This window comes from Myotis lucifugus, unplaced genomic scaffold, assembly GCF_000147115.1.
Source record: "Myotis lucifugus unplaced genomic scaffold, Myoluc2.0 scaffold_41, whole genome shotgun sequence".
NCBI classification, from domain to species: Eukaryota; Metazoa; Chordata; class Mammalia; order Chiroptera; family Vespertilionidae; genus Myotis; species Myotis lucifugus.
Window position 1 is genome coordinate 2797904 of NW_005871089.1, and position 23659 is coordinate 2821562.

The following is a 23659-nucleotide window of genomic DNA, read 5'->3' on the forward strand; positions in this document are numbered from 1 at the left end:
GATAAAGAGCTTCACAGATAAGAAAAAGCTAAAGGAGTTCATCATCACCAAACCAGTATTATATGAAATGCTGAAGGGTATTCTTTAAGAAGAGGAAGAAGAAGAAAAAGGTAAAGATAACAATTATGAACAACAAAGTGACAACAAATACATATCTATCAACAAGTGAATCTAAAAAGATAAGTGAATAAAAAATCTGATTAACAGAATAAACTGGTAAATATAATAGAATCAGGGGCACAGAAAGGGAGTGGACTGACAATTCTCTGGGGGAAAGGGGTGTGGGGGTGCAGGAAGAGACTGGACAAAAATCGTACACCAATGGATGAGGACAGTGGGGGGGGGGAGGGGAGGGCAGAGGGTGGGGTGGGAACCGGGTGCAGGGGAGCTATGGGGGGAAAAAGAGGAACAACTGTAATAATCTGAACAATAAAGAATTATTTTTTTTTAAAAGTAGAAAAAAAACACACAAAAAACAAAAAAATATATTAAGAAAAAAAAAAGAAATAAAACCCTAAAGACTCCAAAAAAAACTAGACTTAACAAATGAATTCAGCAGGATACAAAATTAACACCCAGAAATCTATGGCTTTTTTATACACCAATAATGAAATCACAGAAAGGGAAATTTAAAAAAACAATCCCATTTACCATTGCAACAAAAAAATTAAGATACCTAGGAATAAACTTAACTAAGAAGGTAAAAAAACCTGTATTTGAAAGACTACAGGGCATTAAAAAAAGAGATAGACGAAGATATAAACAAAGGGGAGAATATACCATGTTCATGGACTGGTAGAATCAACATCATTAAAATGTCCATACTACCCAAAGCAATCTATAAACTCAATGCAATCCCCATTAAAATACCAATAACATATTTCACAGACCTAGAACAAACACTCCAAAAATTTATACTATCTAATAAAGAGAGAATATGCAAACTGCCCATCACGTCGTAACAAGGTGGCTGCGCCCACAGCAGAGGCCGAGTTCCCGTAACAAGCCTTAACGAGTAATCAGCAGGGACCTGAGGCTGAGTGGCACTGGGCCGGGACAGCGGACCTGAGTCTGCGCCCCCCGCCTGGTGGGGCTTGACAGGAGACCTCAGGCCGCACCTCCCACATGAGCGCCAGGCCGGGGGACCTAAGGCCGAACCCCCCACCTGGCAGGGCTTGACAGGGGACCTCAGACCATGTCACCTGCCCAGCAGGGCTTGATGGGGGGGACCTCAGGCCGTTCCCCCCGCCCCAGTGCCAGACCGGGGAACCTGAGGCTGCATCCCCCACCCGCGGGGCTTGACGGGGGGGACATCAGGACACGCCCCCCGGCCTGGGCCATGGGACCTCAAGCTGTGCCCCACAGTCCGGGCTGGGGGACCTCAGGCTGCGCCCCCCGCCCCAGCGCCAGGCCAGGCAACATGAGTCCTCGCCACCCACCCAACAGGGCTTGACGCGGGTGGGGCTGGCTGCGTCTAGATCTAGCCCAATGGGGGTGGGGCCAGCCGGGTCTGGGTCTCGCACGATTTGGAGGCACACGTGGTAGGCGGGGACTTGACTCTGGTTCCAGTGGCGTGCCCCAGATGCTGACAGGAGGAAGATTTTCATATACATTTTACTAATTTTCTTTCATCTCTGACACTTCAATTATAGAGAAAGGGCAAATAGCAATATTAATATACTTCCTGAAATTAATTCCCTTATAATGTGCACAAATTTCGTGCACCAAGTCACTAGTATAAAATAAAAAGACCCCAAATAGATACAGCAATCCTAAGAAAAAAGAACCAAGTTGGAGGGTTCACAATACCAGACATAAAGTTATATTACAAAGCCACTGTTCTCAAAACAGTGCAAGAATAAACATATAGAATAATGGAACAGTACAGAGAACACAGAAATCAACCCAAAGCATTATGCTCAATTAATATTTGACAAAGGAGGCAAGAGCATACAATGGAGTCAAGACAGTCTCTTCAATAAATGGTGCTGGGAAAATTTGAAAGATACTCGCAAAAAAAAAAAATGAAACTACACCACCAACTTACACCATACACAAAATTAAACTCAAAATGGATAAAGGACTTAAATGTAATATAGTAAACCATAAAAATCTTAGAAAAATCTATAGGCAGCAAAATATCTTGAATGTAGCTTGAAGCAATATATTTACTGAAACATCTCCTAGGACAGGGGTGGGCAACCTTTTTGTGAGTGCGTGCCAAAACCAGCAAAATCTCTGACTCAAAATTCTTCGGTGTGCCAACCCTAATTTTTTGAGAACATGTTACGCCTACTTGATATCTCTTAAGGTGTACGTATGTGAAGAACCTTGAAGAAATAATAAAATTCATTCAAGCAACAAAAACAGTATATGATGATGAAAAATACATTTATTTTTTAATGTACACATGTACACTGATAGTCCAACAGAAAACTTTATGACTCCGTTTGATATTATCAGTGGGACTTTTGCTGCTGCATCACTGATGACAGAGATTTTACATCAGGTTTACATTTTGTGACCTTCAGAGATATGCACGAGCTACTACTTTCATCTGTCAGGCTACTCCTATTACGAGACTTAACAAAATTCATCACGGAGAACAAAGATTCACAAGCGAATGTGGATGAAACCAAAACACTGGTCGGATCTAGGAAGGCAGGGAGAGTTAAGGCAGAGGCATAGAAATTGTTCTTCCCCTCTCTCGTCAATCCATGTCTATGGTCTTTAAGATAACTTGTTATGTAAAATTACTTATTTATCTAAGATGCACCTACACTGAATTTATCTGAAAAATAAAAAAGTCGATATTAAGAAAAAAATTGTAAATGGAAGATTATAACAGGGTTTCGCGTGCCAGCAAAAGTTACTGGCGTGCCATGTTTGGCACGCGTGCCAGGGTGCCCACCCCTGCCCTAGGACAATAGAAACTAAGGAGAAAATAAACAAATGGGACTACATCAACATAAAAAGCTTCTGCACAGCAAAAAAAAAAAAAAAACCATCAACAAAACAACGAGAGCCCACTGCATGGGAGAACATACTTGCCAATGCTATTTCAGATAAGGGTTTAATCTCCAAAATTTATAGAGAACTCATACAACTTAACAAAAGGAAGATAAACAATCCAAACAAAATATAGGCAAAGGACCTGTATAGACACTTCTCCAAAGGGGACATACAGAAGGCCAAAACGCATATGAAATAATACTCAAAATCACTACTCATCTGAGAGATGCAAATCAAAACAACAATAAGGTACCACCTCACACCGTCAGAATGGTTATCATCAGAAATCAACAAATGACAAGTGCTGGCGAAGATGTGGAGAAAAGGGAAACCTCCTACATGGCTGGTGGGAATGCAGAGTAGTGCAGCCTCTGTGGAAAACAGTATGGAGTTTCCTCAAAAAATTAAAATAGAACTCCCATTTGACCCAGTAATCCTACTTCTAGGAATATATCCCAAAAATACCAATCAGAAAGAATATATGCATCCCTATGTTCATAGCAGCACTATTTACAATATCTAAGATTCGGAAACAGCCTAAGTGCCCATCAGCAGACGAGTGGATTAGAACACTGTGATACATCTACACAATGAAATACTACGCTGCTGTAAAAAAAAAGGAACTATTACCATTTGCAACAGCATGGATGGACCTGGAGAGCATTATGCTAAGCGAAATAAGCCAGTCAGAGAAAAATAAATATCACATGATCTCACTCATTTGTGGAATATAATGAACAACATAAACTGATGGACAAAAATAGATCCAGAGAAAAGGCAGTGGGGAAGAGGAGGGAATTAGGGCAGGCTGGGAAGACAATGGGGGGAAAGGGGAACATATGTAATACTTTCAACAATAAAAAAAAATTTTTTTAAATAGTGAATTAACAACAACAAAAACCTGTTAATTTAATTATAAGCAAATCTTGGTTTAAAGCATTTAAAATTTAACAGGGTGTTAATTTTCACAAATGACATGCTGATTGGAAATTTTGTCCATTAAATCTGAAGTCCATTAAACCAAGGTCTGCAAAATTGAGGGTTTACTGTACAGACTTTGCAGAATTATTACAAAGAACAACCAAACAGCAATAACAAAACCACCACCACAAACCCTGGAAGAAGGAAAAATCTTATTTCCAGAACTGCCACACTGCATTAATAACAATGCCCAGATTTCAATTAAGAAATGTAAGACATGCAAAGAAATAATAATGTATGAACACAGAAAAATAAGAAGAGCAATAGATAGAAACTGTCCTTGACAAACCCAGATATTGAACTTTCTTGGCAAAGACTTTTATCAGCTATTTTAAGTATTTTCAAACAAATAAATGATAGTATGACAAAGATGCCTTAATAATGAAAAATATCAATAAAGAAGTTGGAATTACAAAAACTTTAAAAATTCTGGCATACATTAACTAAAATAAAAAATTCCTTAGAGGGGCTCAAGTAAAGACATGAGCAAGTAGAAGAATCAGCAAAATTGAAGAATGATCAATTGAGATGATCCAATCTAAGTAACAGGGGAAAAAATAAAAATGAACAGAGCTTCAAAGACCTGTGGAACATTAAACATATCAACAGCTATATATATATCTACACTAATAAAAGAGAAACATGGTAATTAGCGTACGACCGCTACCCTTCCCATTGGCTAATCAGCATATCATTATGCAAATTAACTGTCAGCCAAGATGGCGGCCCGGCAGCCAGGCAGCTGTAAGCAAACATGAGGCTTGCTTGCTTCAGTGACTGCAGACTCCAACATTCCCTGCCTGCTTGCCGGCCTCTGAGCTGGCAGTTTGAAACATTCTAACAAATATAGGCCGGGATCTCAGAGCTGGAGTTATACATTGTTTCGATTATAGAACCAAAACAAACCAGATACCTGCTCTCAGAGCTAGAGCCAGAGCTAAAGCTGGCCCAGAATAAAATAAAAAAAAAAAAGGAGCGGTTGGGAGCTTCAATCAACAACCACCAGCCTGAAAGCAGCCCTCAGCCCCTCACCCAGACTGACCAGGCACCCCAGTGGGGACCCCCACCCTGATCCAGGACACCCTTCAGGGCAAACCAGCCGGCGCCCAGGCCTCTATCCTATATAGTAAAAGGGTAATATGCCTCCCAGCACCGGGATCAGCGGAGCCGCGAGGCTCCTGGCACCGGATCAGCGTGACAGGGGGCAGCGCCCAAACCCCCTGATCGCCCTGTGGCTCTGTGTGTGACAGGGTGCGGCGTCCCAACCCCCTGATCGGCCCTGCTCTGTGTGTGACAGGGTGCGGCGCCCCAACCACCCCCCCCCCTCCACGGGCCCTGCTCTGTGTGTGACAGGGTAGAGCCATAACCTCCCCATCGGCCCTGCCCTGAGTGTGACAGTGGCTGCGCCCCAACCCCCTGATCGGCCCTGCTCTGTGGGTGATAGAGGGCGGCGCCCCAACCCCCTCTCCCCCACGGGCCCTGCTCTGTGTGTGACGGGGTAGAGCCATAACCTCCCCATTGGCCCTGCCCTGAGTGTGACAGTGGCGGTGCCCCCAACCCCCTGATCAGCCCTGCTCTGTGGGTGATAGAGGGCGGTGCCCTAACTCCCCTATCGGCCCTACTCTGTGCGTGACAGGGGGGAGCTCCCCAACCCCCTGATGGGCCCTGTTCTGTGTGTGACAGGGGGGAGCTCCTCAACCCCCTGATGGGCCCTGCTCTGTGCATGACAGGGGGGAGCTCCCCAACCCCCTGATCGGCCCTGCTCTGTGAGTGACAGGGGGCAGCGCCCCAACCCCCTGATTGGCCCTGCTCTGTGAGTGACAGGGGGCAGCGCCCCAACCCTCTGATCAGCCCTGCTCTGTGCGTGACAGGGGGTGGCGCCGCAACCTCCCCATCGACCCTGCCTTGAGTGTGACAGGGGGCGGTGCCCCAACCCCCCAATCGGCCCTATCCTGAGCATGACTGAGGGTGGCATCGCAACCTCCTGATCCGCCCTGCTCTGTGCATGACAGGGGGCGGCGCCCCAACTCCCCAATTGGCCCTGCTCTGAGCCCGACCAGGGGCTGCACCTAGGGATCGGGCCTGCCCTCTGCCACCCAGGAGCAGGCCTAAGCCAGCAGGTCGTTATCTCCCGAGGGGTCCCAGACTGCGAGAGGGCACAGGCCGGGGCTGGGAGACCCCCCCTCCCCCCCCCAGTGCACAAATTTTTGTGCACCAGGCCTCTAGTATATTTATAAAAGCCTATATGGGTCATTCAAACCAGTAAAATGGTTGCTATGACACACACTGACCACCAGGGGCAGATACTCAATGCAGGAGCAGCCCCCTAGTGGTCAGCACACTCCCACGGCCAACCTCCCACAGCTGGTCAACCTCCTGCGGTCCCTCACCTGGCTGGCCAAGCTCCTGCGGTCCCTCCCTCTGGCTGGCCAACCTCCCACAGCTCCTCCCCCAGCCAGCCAGCCAACCTCCCACAGCCCTTCCCCCTGCCAGCCAACTCCGCGGCCCCTCCCCCTGGCCAGTGGCCCTGATCAGAACCTCCCGTGGCCCCTCCCTCCAGGCTGGTAGGTCAACCTCACATGGCCCTTCCCTGCTGGCCAGCCCCAATCAGGACTGGGCAAGATGCACTGATGGGCCACAATCTCCCATCAGGCCAAGGGACTCCTCCCGTGCACAATTTCATGCACCGAGCCTCCAGTATGTATATAATGAGAACACCAGAAGGAGAGGATAGAGCAAAAAGGGAAGAAAAAATATTTTAACAAAGAATAGCAAAAAACTTCCCAATTTTAATGAAAAACATTAATCTATACATCAAGAAGCTCAATAAATTCCAAGTACAATAAACTAAGAAAAATGGGTACCTAGACAAGTCATGATCAAACTCCTGAAAGACAAAGAATGAATTGTATAAGCAGCAAAATAGAAGTAACACGTACCATACAAAGGATCCTCAATAGAAATACACCTAATTTCTCAACAGAAACCATTAAGGACAAAAGACAGTGGAATTATACATTCAAAGCACTGAGAATTAGGCAACTTGGAGAAAAAAGAATCCAGATTTTGAAAAAAGAAGTATAGCTATCTAAATTCATAGATCACATGAGCTTATACATAGAAATTGTGAAGGAATAAAAAAAAAAGCCTATTAGATCTAATAAATTCAACAAAGCTGCAGAGTACAAACATAATATGCAAAAAATCCATTATCCTATATAATAAAAGAGAAACATGCAAATAAACCGTCCCTCCACTATGCTCAAGCCACGTCACAAGCCACGCCCACAAGCCAATCAGGAGCGAGTATGCAAATCAACCCAACTAAGATGGAGCAAGCAGGAGGCTTGGGTTGCCCCCAGCGATGGAGGAAGCCAAGCTTCCCGCCTGCCCTGGCTGGCCCTCGGCTCTGCTCAAGGCTACAAAGTTTCAATTATAGACGATAAATAAATCCCAGAACAAAAGAAAAAAGAAAAAAAGGAGAGGCTGGGAGCTTGGATTGCCGGGGGGGACGTGGCCAGCCTGAAACGGCCCTCAGCGCCTCACCCAGGCTGACCACACCCCCATGGGGTGAGGATCCCCACTGGGGGGCTTGACCAGCCTGCAAACAGCCATCAGCCCCTCACCCAGGCTGGCCAGGCACTCCAGTGGGGACCCCAACCCTGAAAGGGGTGTGGCCAGCCTGCAAACAGCCATCAGCCCCTCACCCAGGCTGGCCAGGTACCCCAGTGGGAACCCCACCCTGATCCAGGACACCCTTCAAGGCAAACTAGCTGGCCCCCGCCCGTGCACCAGGCCTCTATCCTATATAATAAAAGGTTAATATGCAAATTGACCCTAACAGCAGAACGACTGGGAATAACTGGTCACTATGACACACACTGACCACCAGGGAGCAGACGCTCAATGCAGGAGCTGCCCCCTGGTGGTCAGTGCGCTCCCACAGGGGGAGCTCTGCTCAGCCACAAGCCAAGGTGACGGCTGCCAGCACAGTGGTGGTTGCGGGAGCCTCTCCTGCCTCTTCAGCAGTGCTAAGGATGTCCGACTGCAGCTTAGGCCTGCTCCCTGCTGGCAAGTGGACATCCCCCAAGAGCTCCGGGCTGCCAGAAGGATGTCTGACTGCCAGCTTAGGCCCAATCCCCCAGGGAGCTGTGGAACCCCCCCAATTGCACAAATTTTTGTGCACCGGGCCTCTAGTATTCTATATACTAGCAATAACAGAAAATAAAATTAAGAAAAATAATTATATATACGGTAGCATAAAAACTAAAATACTTGTAATAATTTAACAAAGAGGTGTAAGACTTATACACTAAACATTTTTAAATATTGTTGAAGAAAATTAAAGAATAACTACACAAAAGAAAAGACAACCTGTATGCCTGGGTTAGAAGACTTAATATTGTTGAAATCTACAGATTTAGTAAAATCCCTATCAAAATTAAAGCTATCATCTTTGGAAGAAAAAGTCAAGGGACTCAAAATGCCCAAAACAATCTTGAGGAAGAAGAAATTTGGAGGATTCACACATCCTGATTTTAAAAATTACTACAAAGCTATAGTAATTAAGATGAGGTAGTAATACCATGTAGATAAACAAGTAGATCAATGGGTTAAAACTGGGATAAAGAAATAAATCCTTGCATTAATGGTCTACTGAGTTTCAACAAGGATGCCAAGACAATTCAATGGGGACAAACTGTCTTTTCAACACATGGTAATCCATATGCAAAATAATAAAGCTGGATTCCTACCTTATACCATATAAATAAATAATTCAAAATGAATCAAAGACCTAAATGTCAAGGTGAAAAATATAAAACTCTTAGGAGAAACCATAGGTATAAATCTTCATGACCTTGGATTTGGCTATGGTTTCTTAAAATAACACCAAATATACAAGTTACTAAAGAAAAAATAGCCGAAACCGGTTTGGCTCAGTGGATAGAGCGTCGGCCTGCGGATTGAAAGGTCCCAGGTTCGATTCCGGTCAAGGGCATGTACCTGGGTTGTGGACACATCCCCGGTAGGGGATGTGCAGGAGGCAGCTGATCGATGTTCCTCTCTCATCGATGTTTCTAACTCTCTATCTCTCTCCCTTCCTCTCTGTAAAAAATCAATAAAATATATTTAAAAAAAAAAGAAAAGAAAAAATAAACTGTACTTCATCAAATTTAAATACTTTTGTGCTTCAAAAGACACAATAAAGAAAATGAAAAGACAATCCACAGAGTGGGAGAAAATATTTTCAAGTAATATATCTGATCCACATCCAGAATATATAAAGAATTCTTACAACTCAATAGTAAAGAAAAAGAAAGAATCATAGTTTTAGATGGGCAAAGAATTTGAATAAACATATCTTCATAAATGATATACAAAAGAACAACAAGGACATGGAAAACATGGTCAACATCATTAGTCATTAGAGAAATGCAAATCAAAACCAGGAGATACCACTTCACACATAGTAAGACAATAATAATAACAAGTATAGGTGAGGATGTGGAGAATATGGAACCCTCAGACATTACTGGTAGGAATCTAAAATAGTGTAGTCATTTCAAAAAACAGTTTGGACGTTCCTCAGTTAGTTAAATACAGCTACAACATGACAATTCCATGCCTAAGTATATACCCAAGAGAACTGAAAACATATGTCCCCACAATATCTTGTACATGAATGGTCATAACAACATTATTCATATAGCCAAAAAAAGAAAAAAAGGAAACAACCCAAATGTTCATAAATGTATAACTGGTTAAACAAAATTGATATATCTATACAATGAAATATGATTCTGCTAAAAAAAAGATATGAAGTACTGGTAACATCTCACAACATGAATGGACCTTTATTTTATTCGTTAATCCTCATCCGAGGATATTTTCCCATTGACTTTTAGAGAGAGTGGAAGAGGGGCGGGGAGAGATAGAGATACAGAAACATCGTTGTGGAAGAGATACATAGATTAGTTGCCTCTGGCACACGCCCCAACTGGGCTGGGGATTGAGCCTGCAACCTAGACACATACCCCTTGACTGGAATCGAACCTGGGACCCTTCAGTCTTCAGGCCAAAGCTCTATCCACTGTGCCAAATTGGTTAGGGCATGAATGGACCTTTAAAACACTATACTGAGTGAAAGAAGTCAGACACAAAGAATACATATTGTATAATTCCATTTATATGAAATATCTGGAATAGGTAATCCCACAGAGACAGAACACAGATTGGTGGTTTCCAAGAGCTGGAGGAAGGGCAGAATGGGAAGTGACTGATTAATGGTCATGGGATTTTCTTTTGGAATGAAAAAGTTTTGAAACTAGACAGAGGTAGAGGTTGCGTAACAACGTGAATATATTAAATGTCACTGAAGTATACACTTTAAATAGTTAATTTTATGTTATATGAATTTCACCTCAAAAAAGTAAAAAAATTTTTAAAAGAAGGCAAAAAAAGATAAAGGACACAAGGAATATAAGGGATTAATAGGAAATAATTCAAGAGGATACATTCAAAGGTAACCATATCAGGAATCTCATTAAAGGTAAATGGTAAAAACAGCCCAATTAAAAGCCAGAGATAGTCACATTACTTAAAAAAGCAAGGCCCATTGACAACCAAGAGAGTTTCGTAGGTAAATACCAATAAGCACCGCTGCCAACACCACATCAAAATTACAACTGGAATACAGAACAACCATCATTCACAACCACCTGAAATCTGGCTAAATGGAAGTCCTACAACTAGAAAAGTAAAGAGAAAAGCACATGGAGACTAGTAGGGAGGGGTGAAGGCACAGAAAGGGCTGGTCCGACACCCATGGGTATGTGGCATGTTTTTAATCAGAAGGGATATCTTGGTTGCTGTGGTCTTCCATGAGGAGCAAGGGGTCCCAGCCCCACACCAGACCACCAGCCCAAGGTTCCAGAGTTAGGAAGAGAAGCCCCCGTAACTTCAGGCTGTAAAAACCAGAGGGTTTTTGTTTTGGTTTGGGTTTGGGGTTTTTTAAATATATTTTTATTGATTTCAGAGAGGAAAGGAGAGTAAGAGAGAGATGGAAACATCAATAATAAGAGAGAATCATTGAACAGCTGCCTCCTGCACGCCCTATACTGGGGATCAAGCCCGAAACCTGGGCATGTGCCCCTGACAGGAATCAAACCCGGGACCCTTCAGTGCTCAGGCTGATGCTCCATCCACAGAGCCAAACCAGCCAGGGCCAGAGAGTTTTTGAAAAGCCCTGGTCTAGACGGCTTCACAGAAGAGTTTTATCAAACATTCAAAGAAGAAATAACACCCATCCTCCTCAAACTATTCCAAAAAATTCAAGAGGAAGGAATACTTCCACGCTCTTTTTACGAAGCCAGCTTTATCCTAATTCCAAAACCAGATAAAGACACTACAAAGAAAGAGAATTACAGGCCAATATCCCTGATGAACACAGATGCCAAAATCCACAACAAAATATTATCAAATCAGGTCCAGCAATATATTAAAAAGCTCATACACCATGACCAAGTGAGATTTATTCTGGAGATGCAAGGCGGGTACAATATTTGCAAATCAATAAATGTGATACATCCAATAAACAAATTAAAAGATAAAAACCAAATGATCATAACAATAGATGCAGAAAAAGCATTCAACAAAATCCAGCACCTTTTTTATAACAACTCTCAGTAAAGTGGGAAGAGAGGGAGCATACCTGAACACAGTGATGGCGAACCTATGACACGCGTGTCAGAGGTGACACGCGAACTCATTTTTTTGGTTGGTTTTTCTTTGTTAAATGGCATTTAAATATATAAAATAAATATCAAAAATATAAATCTTTGTTTTACTATGGTTGCAAATATCAAAAAATTTCTATATGTGACATGGCACCAGAGTTAAGTTAGGGTTTTTCAAAATGTTGACACGCCGAGCTCAAAAGGTTCGCCATCACTGCCTGAACATGATAAAGGCCATATATGACAAACCTATAGCCAACAAAATACTCAATGGGCAAAAATTAAAAGTGTTTCCCTTAGAATAGGAACAAGACAAAGATGTCCACTTTCACCACTCTTATTCAACATAGTACTGGAAGTCCTAGCCACAGCCATCAGACAGCATGGATGGACCTAGAAAATATTATGCTAAGTGAAATAAGCCAAACTGAGAAAGACAAATATCACATGATCTCACTTATTTGTAGAATCTAAAGAACAAAATGAACTGACCAACAAAATAAGACCTGAAGCAGGGAGGCATGGAACAGACTGGCATAACTTAATGTGGGCTTGGGGTGACAGGAGAGATAAACCAAAGAACTTATATACTTACTAGAAGCCCAGTGCATGGATTCATGCACCGGTGGGGTCCCTTGGCCTGGCCTGCAGGGATCACGCTAAAACCGGCAGTCTGACATCCCCCAAGGGGTCCCAGAGTGCGAGAGGGCACTCTGCAAAATTGCTGTTGCTCGACAGCTCCTGCATTGAGCGTCTGCTCCCTTGGTGGTCAGTGCATGTCATAGCTACCAGCCGGTCAGCCAGTCAGCAGGTCACTTAGGCTTTTATATATATAGACTAGAGGCCCGGTGCACAAAAATTTGTGCACTCGGGGGGGAGGGGGTCCCTCAGCCCGGCCTGTGCCCTCTCACAGTCTGGGACCCCTCGGGGGTGACCACTTGCTGGTTTAGGCCTGCTCCCCGGGGGTTGGGCCTAAGATGGCAATCAGACATCCCTCTGGCAGCCCGGCAGCCCTCGGGGGATGTCCACTTGCCAGCGGGGAGCAGACCTAAGCTGCAGTCGGACATCCTTAGCGCTGCTGAGGAGGCAAGAGAGGCTCCCACCACCACCGCTGTACTGGCAGCCATCAGCCTGGCTTGTGGCTGAGCAGAGCTCGCCCCTGTGAGAGCACACTGACCACCAGAGGGCAGCTCCTTGAGCGTCTGCCCCCTGGTGGTCAGTGTGTGTCATAGTGACCAGTGATTCCCAGTCTTTCTGCTGTTAGGGTCAGTTTGCATATTACCCTTTTACTATATAGGATAGAGGCCTGGTGCATGGGTGGGGGCCGGCTGGTTTGCCCTGAAGGGTGATCTGGATCAGGGTGGGGGTCCCGCTGGGTGCCTGGCCAGCCTGGGTGAGGGGCTAATGGCTGTTTGCAGCTGGTCACACCCCCTTCAGGGTGGGGGTCCCCACTGGGGTGCCTGGCCAGCCTGGGTGAGGGGCTGAGGGCCGTTTTCAGGCTGGCGGGTGACTGAAGCTCCCAGCCTTTTTTTTCTTTTTTTTTTAATTCTGGGATTTATTTACCTTCTATAGCTGTCACTGGAGCTGAGAGCCGGCTCCAGCTCTGAGGCCGTTGCCGGCTGAAAGCAGGTATCTGGGTTTGTTTAGCTTCTATAATTGAAACTCTGTTGCCATCACTGGCGCTCTAAGCTCTGAGGCCCCGGCTGGCTGAAAGCAGGTATCTGGGGTTTGTTTAGCTTCTATAATTGAAACACTGTTGCTTCCGGAGCTCAGAGCTGGGCCGCGGCAAGCGGGAACCTTGGCTTCCTCCATCACTGGAGCAAGCAAGCCTCATGTTCACTTCAGCTGCGTGGCTGCCGGCCACCATCTTTGTTGGCAGTTAATTTGCATATCCTGCTGATTAGGCAATGGGAAGCGTAGCGGAGGTATGGTTAATTACCATGTTTGTCTATTATTAGATAGGATATGCATAACCCATGGACACAGGCAATAGGGTAATGAAGACCTGGGGGATGGCTAGAGCCTGGAAGGAGGGGGGGAAATGGGAGATATCAGTAATACTATCAATAATAAAAAATATATTTAAAAAAATAAAATAATATTGATATGTAGGCCACACAGACCAAAAAAAAAATAAAAGAAAGGTAAGGTCTCAGATCAATGACTTCACGTACCACACTAGGAAACTAAAAGAGTAAATGTAATGTAATTAAGTTACATTAAATGTGATGTAAACCAAAAAAAATAAGGGTCAAAGCTGAAAATACTGAAATATAAAACAGAAAAAGAACAACAAAATTCCATAAACCCAAAATGTGGTGCTTTACATAATAAAAGAATATTATATAAAACATGATGTCAATAAATTTAACATAGATTGAGCAAAAAATTTCTTTGAAAAACACAAATTACCAAAGCTCAATCAAGAAGAATAAATAGCACAGATAGCTCTGTATGTCCTTGAAAAGTTAAAACTTTGTTTAAAAACTTCGGGGGGTGGGGGGGGGGGGGCAAAATAAACACAAACAAAACCACACCAGGGTCTTACTTCATTGATAATATCTAACAGCGATAATAGGGAAAAATACCAGATTCACACAAACTTTTCCAAAAATGTAAAAGACTTCACAACTCCTTTCCATTGGGCCTGCATTTCCCTGATACCAAAAACAAAAAGGCATTAAAGAAAACAGTATTTCTCATGACCACAGATGCAAAAATTCTAAACAAAAATGTTAGCAAGTCAAACCAGAAAAACATTAAAAGATAATACATCATGACCAAGTGGCGTTTATCCCAGGAATGCTAAGCTGGTTTGCCATTCAAAAATCCATCAATGTAATTCATCATATTATAACAAATTATTTTTTTTAACCATATGATCATCTCAACAGACAGAGAAAAAGCATTTGACAAAAAATCTAATCCCTGACCTGGCTGGGGAGCTCAGCTGGTTGGAACATCATCCTGATACCCCAAGGTTGTAGATTGGTCAGGGCACATACAAGAATCAACCAATGAATGCATAATTAATAGAACAACAAATCTATGTTTCTGTGTCTCTGTCTCTCTGTCTCTGTCTCCCCCTGCCTCTTCCCCCCTCTAAAATCAATTTTTTAAAAAATCCAACATCCATTCCTAATAAAAAAAATCTAACAAAGTAGTAATAAAAGGGAACAACCTCAGTCTAATAATGAGGATTTACACAAAACCAACAGCCATCATCATACTTATTTATTTAAGGACTGAATGCTTTCCCTCTTCTATTTCACATTATACTGGAGTAACCAATGAAATCTGCAAGGAAAAGAGACATTTGGATTGGAAGGAACAAATAAAACAGCCCTTTTATTCACAAACACGATCTCCTATGTGTAAAAGCTAATGGAAACTAAAAAAAAATAACAGAACTAATATTTGCATCTAGCCAGGTTATAGAATACAAAAACAATATACCAAGATCAACTCTATTTCTATACACTAGGAATTACCAACTGAAAAATTTTAAATGCCATTCATGAAAAATTGAGATATAAGCTTACCAAAGTTATAAAAGACTTGTACATTGAAAACAACAAAATACTGCTGACAGAAATTACAGATCTTAATAAATGGAGTAACTTGTTCTCGGGTCAGATGACTTAATATTGTTACCATGTCAAATCTGCCCCAAACTGAGCTACAGATTCAATGCTATCCCAATCAAAGTCCCAAAAGGCTTTTATAGGAAAATTGATGATTTAGTTATAAAATTCATATGGAAATGCAAAGAATCTAGAATATCCAAACAACTCTGCAAAAAAAAAAGAAACTGGAGGACTAATACTACCCAATTTCAAGAATTATTGTAAAGCTATAAAATGAAAATAAAGTGGCACTGGTATAAAGGCAGACAAACAGGCCAATGTGACAGAAGAATCCAGAAATAAACTGACATATACATGGGCAAATTATTTTTTAACAAAAGACACAAAGGCAATAAGGTGAAGAAAAAATAGACTTGAAACAAATGAATATTAACAGGTAATCACTGGATCTCTATTTGCACCATATACAAAAATGGACCACAGTCCTAAATGTAAATAGAAAAAAATACGAGAAAATCTTTGCAACCTAGTAGTTAGGCAGTTTTCTTAAATGTAACACCAAAAGAACAATCCATAAAGAAAAAAATGGCTACATTGAAATTGATCAAAATTTAATATTCTGGTCTTCAAAAGGTACTATTAAGAAAGGATTAGCCCGGCCAGTGTGGCTCAATGATTGAGTGTCAACCTATGAACCAGGTCATGGTTCAATTTCCAGTCAGGGCACATGCTGAGGTTACAAGCTCGATCCCTGGTATAGGGAGTGCAGGAGGCAGCCAATTAATGATTCTCTCTCATTGTTGATGTTGCTACCTCTCTATTCCTCTCCCTTTCTCTTTCAAATCAATAAAAATATTTTTAAAAAAGAGATGATTAAATCTGGGAGAAATTTCACCAAGGAGGTTAAAGTTCTGTACAATGAAAACTCTAAAATATTAATAAATGGAAAGCTATTCCATGCTCATGGATTCTTAAATGTCCATACTACCCAAAGCAATCTACAAATTCATTGCAATTCCTATCAAAATTCCAATGGCATATTTCACAGAAATGGAAAAAAATCCTAACATTTGTATGGAGTTACAAAAGACACTAATAGCCAAAGCAATCTTGAAAAAGGAAAATAAAGCTGAAGGCATCACATATCTTAGAAAAAATATTGCAACTATCACACTCCTCCTGATTTTAAATGATATTATAAAGCTATAGTAATCAAAACAGTATGATGCGGACAACCAAGATGGCGGCATAAGGTATATACCTGTACGTGCTGCCCCTCACAACCACATTAAAACTACAACTAAAAGACAAAACAGCTTTCATTCAGAACCACGGGAAAGCTGGCTGAGTGGAAGTTCTACAACTAGAAGGAAAGAAAAAAGCGCATTGAGGCTGGGTAGGAGGTGCGGAGGCATCAAGAGCAGAGGTACAGAGGCGCGTGAACCAGGCTGCACCTAGGTGCGCAGTTTTTTTCAATCAGGAGATACAAGGTCACAACTGCACTGAACTTGTTTCCGGCGAGACTCTAGGGACCCAGACTCCTACAGGGAGAAACTGGACTGTCTGGCATTGGGTCGGAAAGCGAAGGTGGCTTTCTTGCAGAACTGCTCACAGAAATCATTGTTACTGTGGGGGCGCGGGACTCGGGACACGGAGATGCCGAGTCTCGGAGACAGCAGAGGACAGCCATTGCTGTTTGCTCCGCCCTGGTGATTCTCTGAGACCCTGCCCCACCCAATTTACAACCCCACCCAAACTGTGTGCAGCGGTGCAAATGAATCGCCTGTCTTTTTGCAGCCTAACCTAACAAACTGCAGCTAGATCAGAGAACTCCAAAATTTCCAAACCCCAAACAAAGAGGAGAAATCTGCAGATCTCACGGTAGCTCCTGCTGGGTGGACTCACACAGTGGTTGAATTTGCACCTCCTTGGAGATCCAGGAGCCAGGGTACCCGTGGTCAGATACTATATTTCAACTCCTCACATCCATAAGTGACACACGCAAGAGGCAGACTCAGTGAGCACCAAAGCCCCACTGAAGCAAGTCCTGCCCCATAAGGGTGTCTCCAGCACAGCAGTTCTTCCACTATAGACACAACGGGTCCTTGCAGTCAATTGGCCTGAAGGTCATTTCCTCCCAGGGATACCAACAGCAATCAAGGCTTAACTACAGCAAGACTGTGCACCCAGCCCACAAAGGGGTGCACCAAGAGTGCCCACCTCAGGTGACTGGGGAGGCTGAGCCACTGGGCCCAATAGGACACCTACCACACAAAGCCACTCTATCAACACAAGGAAGCAGCCAAAATGCGGAGACAAAGAAACATGTCACAAATGAAAGAAATGGAGGAAAGCAAATTAACTGGATTTAGAGTTCAAAACCACAGTTATAAGGTTACTCAAGAATCTTCTACAAACCTCCAAGGAACTTAGTGAGACCTTCAAGGCTCTTAATGAGAATGCCAAAAAAATGGAAAATGACCAGTCAGAAATTGAGCTACACTGACTGAAATAAAGAATAATATACAGAGATCCAACAGAAGACTAGAGGATCCCAAGAATCAAGTCAAAGATTTGAAATACAAAGAAGCAAAACACACCCAACCGGAAAAGCAAAAGGAAAAAGGAATCCAAAAATATGAAGATAGTGTAAGGAGCCTCTGGGACAACTTCAAGTTACCAGCATTCACATTATGGGGGTGCCAGAAGAAGAGAGAGAGCAAAATATTGAAAGCCTATTAGAAGAAATAATGACAGAAAACTTCCCCTACTTGGTGAAAGAAATAGACTTACAAGTCCAGGAAGCAAAGAGAACCCCAAATAAGAGGAATCCAAAGAGGACCACACCAAGACACATCATAATTAAAATGCCAAGGGCAAAAGACAAAGAGAGAATCTTAAAAGCAGCAAGAGAAAAACAGTTAGTTACCTACAAGGGAGTGCCAATACGACTGTCAGCTGATTTCTCAACAGAAACCATACAGGCCAGAAGGGAGTGGCAAGAAATATTAAAAGTGATGAATAGCAAGAACCTACAACCAAGATTACTCTACCCAGCAAAGCTATCATGTAGAATTGAAGGTCAAATAAAGAGCTTCACAGTCAAGAAAAAGCTAAAGGAGTTCATCACCACCAAACCAGTATTATATGAAATGCTGAAGGGTATTCTTTAAGAAGAGGAAGAAGAAGAAAAAGGTAAAGATAAAAATTATGAACAACAAAGGGACAACAAATACATATCTATCAACAAGTGAATCTAAAAAATAAGTCAATAAAAAAATCTGATGAACAGAATAAACTGGTGAATATAATAGAAGCAGGGGCATAGAAAGGGAGTGGACTGACAATTCTCAGGGGGAAAGGGGTGTGAAGGGTGCAGGAAGAAATTGGACAAAAATCTTACACCTATGGATGAGGACAGTGGCGGGAGTTAAGGGCATGGAGTGGGGTGGGAACCAGGTGGAGGGGAGCTATGGCGGGTGGGGGAGAGAACATCTGTAATAGTCTGAACAATAAAGATTTATTTTTTTTAAAAAAAAAACAGTATGATGCTGCAATTTACAATAGCTAAGATCTGGAAACAGCCCAAGTGCCCATCAGTAGATGAGTGGATAAAAAAGCTGTGGTACATTTATACCATGGAATACTAGGCAGCAGTAAAAAAGAAGACTCTCTTATCCTTTGAGACAGCATGGAGGGACCTGGAGAGTATCATGCTAAGTGAAATAAGTCAATCAGAGAAAGACAAGAATCACATGATTGTACTCATATGTGGAATCTAAGTAACGAAATAAACTTATGAACGGAGTGGATCCAGAGACATGAAAGTATGGAACAGAGTGTGGAATCTCGGAGGGAAAGTGGGGGAGGATGGGTGTGTAGGTGATAATCAACCAAAGATCTTGTAACATATATACATAAACCGTGGACACAGATAGTAGGGTGGTGAAGGCCTCAGGCAGGGGGTGGGGGCAAGCGGGAGGGGGTCAACGGGGAAAAAGGGGGACATATGTAATACTTTCAACAATAAAGATTAAAAATAAATAAATAAACAAAGTGTGGTATACCCATACAATGAAATACTACCTTATCAAAAGTAATAAATTATAGGCACACATAACATGGATGAATCTTAAAATAATCATATTGAGTAAGATAAGTCAAACATAAAGGAGTACATATCGTTAATTATATAGTAAAATTCCATTTATATGAAATTGTAGAAAATACAAACTAATCTACAGTAACACAAACCACATAAGTGGTTTTCTGCAGATTAGTGGACTAGAAAGTGTGTGAGAGAGGTATTACAAAGAGATATGACAAAACTTTAAGGATAACAGATATGTTCTGTATCTTGACTATGGTAGTGGTTTAATAGGTATATACATGTGTCAAAATTTATCAAATTGTACACTTTAAATATGTACAGTTAGTTCACTGTATCTCAATTATACATCGCAATCTCTCTTTTTTTTTAATATATTTTATTGATTTTTTACAGAGAGGAAGGAAGATAGAGAGTTAGAAACATCAATGAGAGAGAAACATCGATCAGCTGCCTCCTGCACACCTCCTACTGGGGATGTGCCCGCAACCAAGGTACATGCCCTTGACCGGAATCGAACCTGGGACCTTTCAGTCCACAGGCCGACGCTCTATCCACTGAGCCAAACTGGTTACGGTGCAATCTCTCTCTTTAATAAGCAATATCACCTTCTCCTTTCAGCTCTAAAACAAAAAGCTATTTTCTTTCCTTTCCACCATTGATAGTATTACTCTCAAAACATTACAGAACTAAAAAAAAATTACCCCATATTCTCTACATTTTCAAAAGTGAACCCTTAGAATATCAATGCTAGCACAGATGTTAAGGTTGCCAAGATACAAATATATTGACAAGAATATTTTCCCCAACCACCTACTTCCATAACCCTATACTAACAGTTTTGCCACTGCTATTTCCCTTTACAGGGGAATACATATGATTCTAATCATATCTTTATTTTGCATCATTATGACCCAAAGACACCCTTAGAAAAAATATTGCCACTATCTCCCAACCTTCTTATTTGCTGTTCCATCTTCGTTTTCCTTGGTAAGTTATGACATCCATACTTCTATTTAGTTTCATTTCATTTTCTCACATCTACCAGACTTTTATTTTTAATTTTTTTAATACATGTTTAGGAGTAAGGAAAGTATTTCTACACACCTCAAGAACTGGTCCGGCTCCAAGAATAATTTGTTCCACTCCACTGGCAAATCCCTTCTGACTGAGAGCAGTAAGGTGGTGAATAAGAAAGTTTGTGCTTTGAGTCTTCCCAGAACCACTCTCTCCTGAAATCACAATGCACTGATTCTTTTTGCGCTGAAGCATGGTATGATAAGCTACATCAGCCACAGCATAAATGTGAGGCTCAAGTTTTCCCAACTGGTGGTTATCATACATTTTTACATATTTGGGGTTATAAATAGGAAGAAACTTGAATGGGTTAATGACTATTAGAATACTGCCAACATAGGTATAAATTTTTTCATGCTTAAAGCGATTTCGTAGATTTTCTAAGAGAGTTTTCTCATTCAAATCAGGTAAGCTACATAAATCATCAAAGTCTTTCTGTTGAGGCTGTGGAAGAAAACCCCGTTCCATCATCCTGCGACGTTCTTCTGTTACCCGTAGCCATGACTGAAGACTACCATAATGGATTGACCCATCAAGGTTTTTTTCTCTCAAAAGAAATCGGTAGTCCTCTCCACTTAGGCGATTTTCCAGAGCCATTCGAGGCCACAACATCATTCGTTGAACTGGACAGTCTGTTGGATTGAGTATCCATTCTTCTCCACCAAATTCCTTTACCTCTGCTAGAACATAACATTTTGTTTTGTCAAGATGAAGTCTGTTTATAAGAGAGTCGATCACCTCAGCAGCTGTGGAATTTTTTCTGGCAGGAATAGGACAGTAGATTGTCCCTTCTGAAATTGTCCCAGGATATATATGCAATGTATGTTCATTATCCTCAAAGCGTCGTCTTCCTCCATCATTTATATTCATATTGAATCCTGTCCCATCAGCATGAATAGTACATGTTCAGGATTGTGAAAACCATTTTCGTGGCAAAAGAACTGTAATATAAAAGATGTGAAACATTTAGAAGTCACATTACACAATCATTGCTTTCTGATGCTCAAGAAAGAAAGGTTTAACAATCATGTTAATTACATTTTTAGAACATAAAATCCTAAATCAGTATGGAAAGTCTTTTTTTTTTTAATCTAATTGGCTTGCCCGGATCATGTGGTCCAGTGGTTAAGTGTCATCAACCTATGAACAAGAAAGTCACGGTTCAATTCCCATTCAGGGCACATGCCCAGGTTACAGGCTCAATCCCCAGTGTGGAGCATGAAGTAGGCAGCTGATCAATGATTCTTTCTCATCATTGATGTTTCTAACTCTTTCTCCCTCTCCCTTTCTCTCTGAAATCAATTTTAAAAATATTAAAAAGGAAAAAATCTAATTGGCTTTACTAAGTGATTCATGAATTGGGCAGCATCCCATCTAGCAATGTCAAGGAGGAACAGTCTTGAAAACAATCTCATTGAGACCACATAATATTACATTTTATTGTTTAAATGAAGACTCTTTCTAAAACAGCAACTTGCCAAAAATTGTTTCAATGTTTTATATTAAATCAAAATCCAAGGAATACAAAATAAAAAATTATTTTGTCTTTTACTATCTCAAATGTTTTTAAAGTACCTGAGATTAGAATTAGGTCCTTTCTTTATATCTGAAGAGCCTCTCTGAAGACTAAGATGGACAAAATAATCACACAAACCTAATCACCCTGCACTGAAAAGCTCTTATGAATAAAGCAAAAACAAGAAAAAAATGCCATTGATGGAGCAAAAATTTCGTGAAATAGAAAACAGTAAGATGAGATCAGAAAGTAAACTATTTTAATTTAATTAATAATTAGATAAGAAAAACCTGCTAAAGAACAGACATATTCAAGAACTTCTATACTCTTGAGGAGAAGGGGGCAACAAAAAGATCATGCCCTTACCCTGGCTGATGTTGGTCATCGGTTAGTTAGAGGGTCGGCCCACACACCACAGGGTCATAGGTTCAATTCCCAATCAAGGGCACATACCTGGGTTGGAACACATGCGGGAGGCAATCAATTGATGTGCCTCTTTCACTTCCATGTTTTTCTTTCCCTCCCCCCACTTGTCCATCCCTGGGCCTATCTTAATTACTATAGCTCTATAAGTTTTGATATCTGGAAAGCATATCACCTCTATTTGTTCTTCTTTAACGTTACTTTCACTATTTGCTCTGCCATAAGAATTTTAAGAGCCACATACAAACATAAAATAACCTTTTGGCAGTTTGATATTGTATAGATTTTATAGATTAATATTGGAAAAAACTGGCATTCTATTGACTTCCCATTCATGAACACTATGTTATTTTTTTAATTATACTATTTTTCACTTCTAAGATTTCTTTCATTTTCATATCCACTTGATCTTTTCTCTCCCTCTTTAAATATCATAATTGTTTTAATTTAAGGGATATTAATTGTTCACTTATCTCCCTGAAAGTCCTAAATATATATAATTTTATATTTTCCAAACTAAAACTTTAAACTGCTCTTCTGTATCCACTGTAAACTGCTCTTTTGATGATTGATTTTATTTTGTATCTTTCTCAGCATTAGATGGCTTAATTTGTTTGAGAATTCAGCTTTATAGTCACATTTTTTGATACAAGATTTTTTTTGGTCTTTCATACATTTACTGAGAACCCACTATTTTCTACTTTTTAAAAACATAACCACAATACCACTAATTGCACCTTTAAAATTAACAATTTTTTAAATTTTTATAAATATTTTTAATTGTTTTTAGAGAGAGAGAAAGGGAGAGGGAAAGAGAGAAACATCGATTGGCTACCTCCTGCACATCCCCTACTAGGGATCAAGCCTGCAACCCAGGCATGTGCCCTGACTGGGAATGGAATCTGTGACCTCTTGGTGCATGGGACAACACTCAACAAATCGAGCAACACCAGCCAGGCTAAAAATTAACAATTTTTAATATTACTATTTTTTACTTCCCCAGTGTTCAATTTTCCCATTTAACTCATAAGCATTTTTCTTACAGTCTACTCAAATCAGGAGAGTTGTCCTGAAGTAACAGTATGGACATGCTATGAGCTGGCAGGTTCCTAGTTGTAAAGCTATGTTTGCATCTCCTGAATCTCTAGGTATATGGCTTCATATAAACTGTGGCCTCTGGCACCAGTCAACAGCAAAGCTACTCCTTCCAGTCAAGCAA

General features: G+C 41.4%; 1 protein-coding gene across 1 annotated transcript in view; it reads right to left on the reverse strand.

Moving 5' to 3' along the window:
* The window catches only part of MYO9A (myosin IXA), a 395533-nt gene that overhangs the window by 319255 nt on the left and 52619 nt on the right, over positions 1–23659 (reverse strand). The window contains exon 2 of the mRNA XM_023753167.1: positions 20532–21442. Coding sequence (XP_023608935.1) covers positions 20532–21371 — 840 coding nt within the window. The 5' untranslated portion in view covers positions 21372–21442. The remainder of the gene's footprint in view (positions 1–20531; positions 21443–23659) is intronic.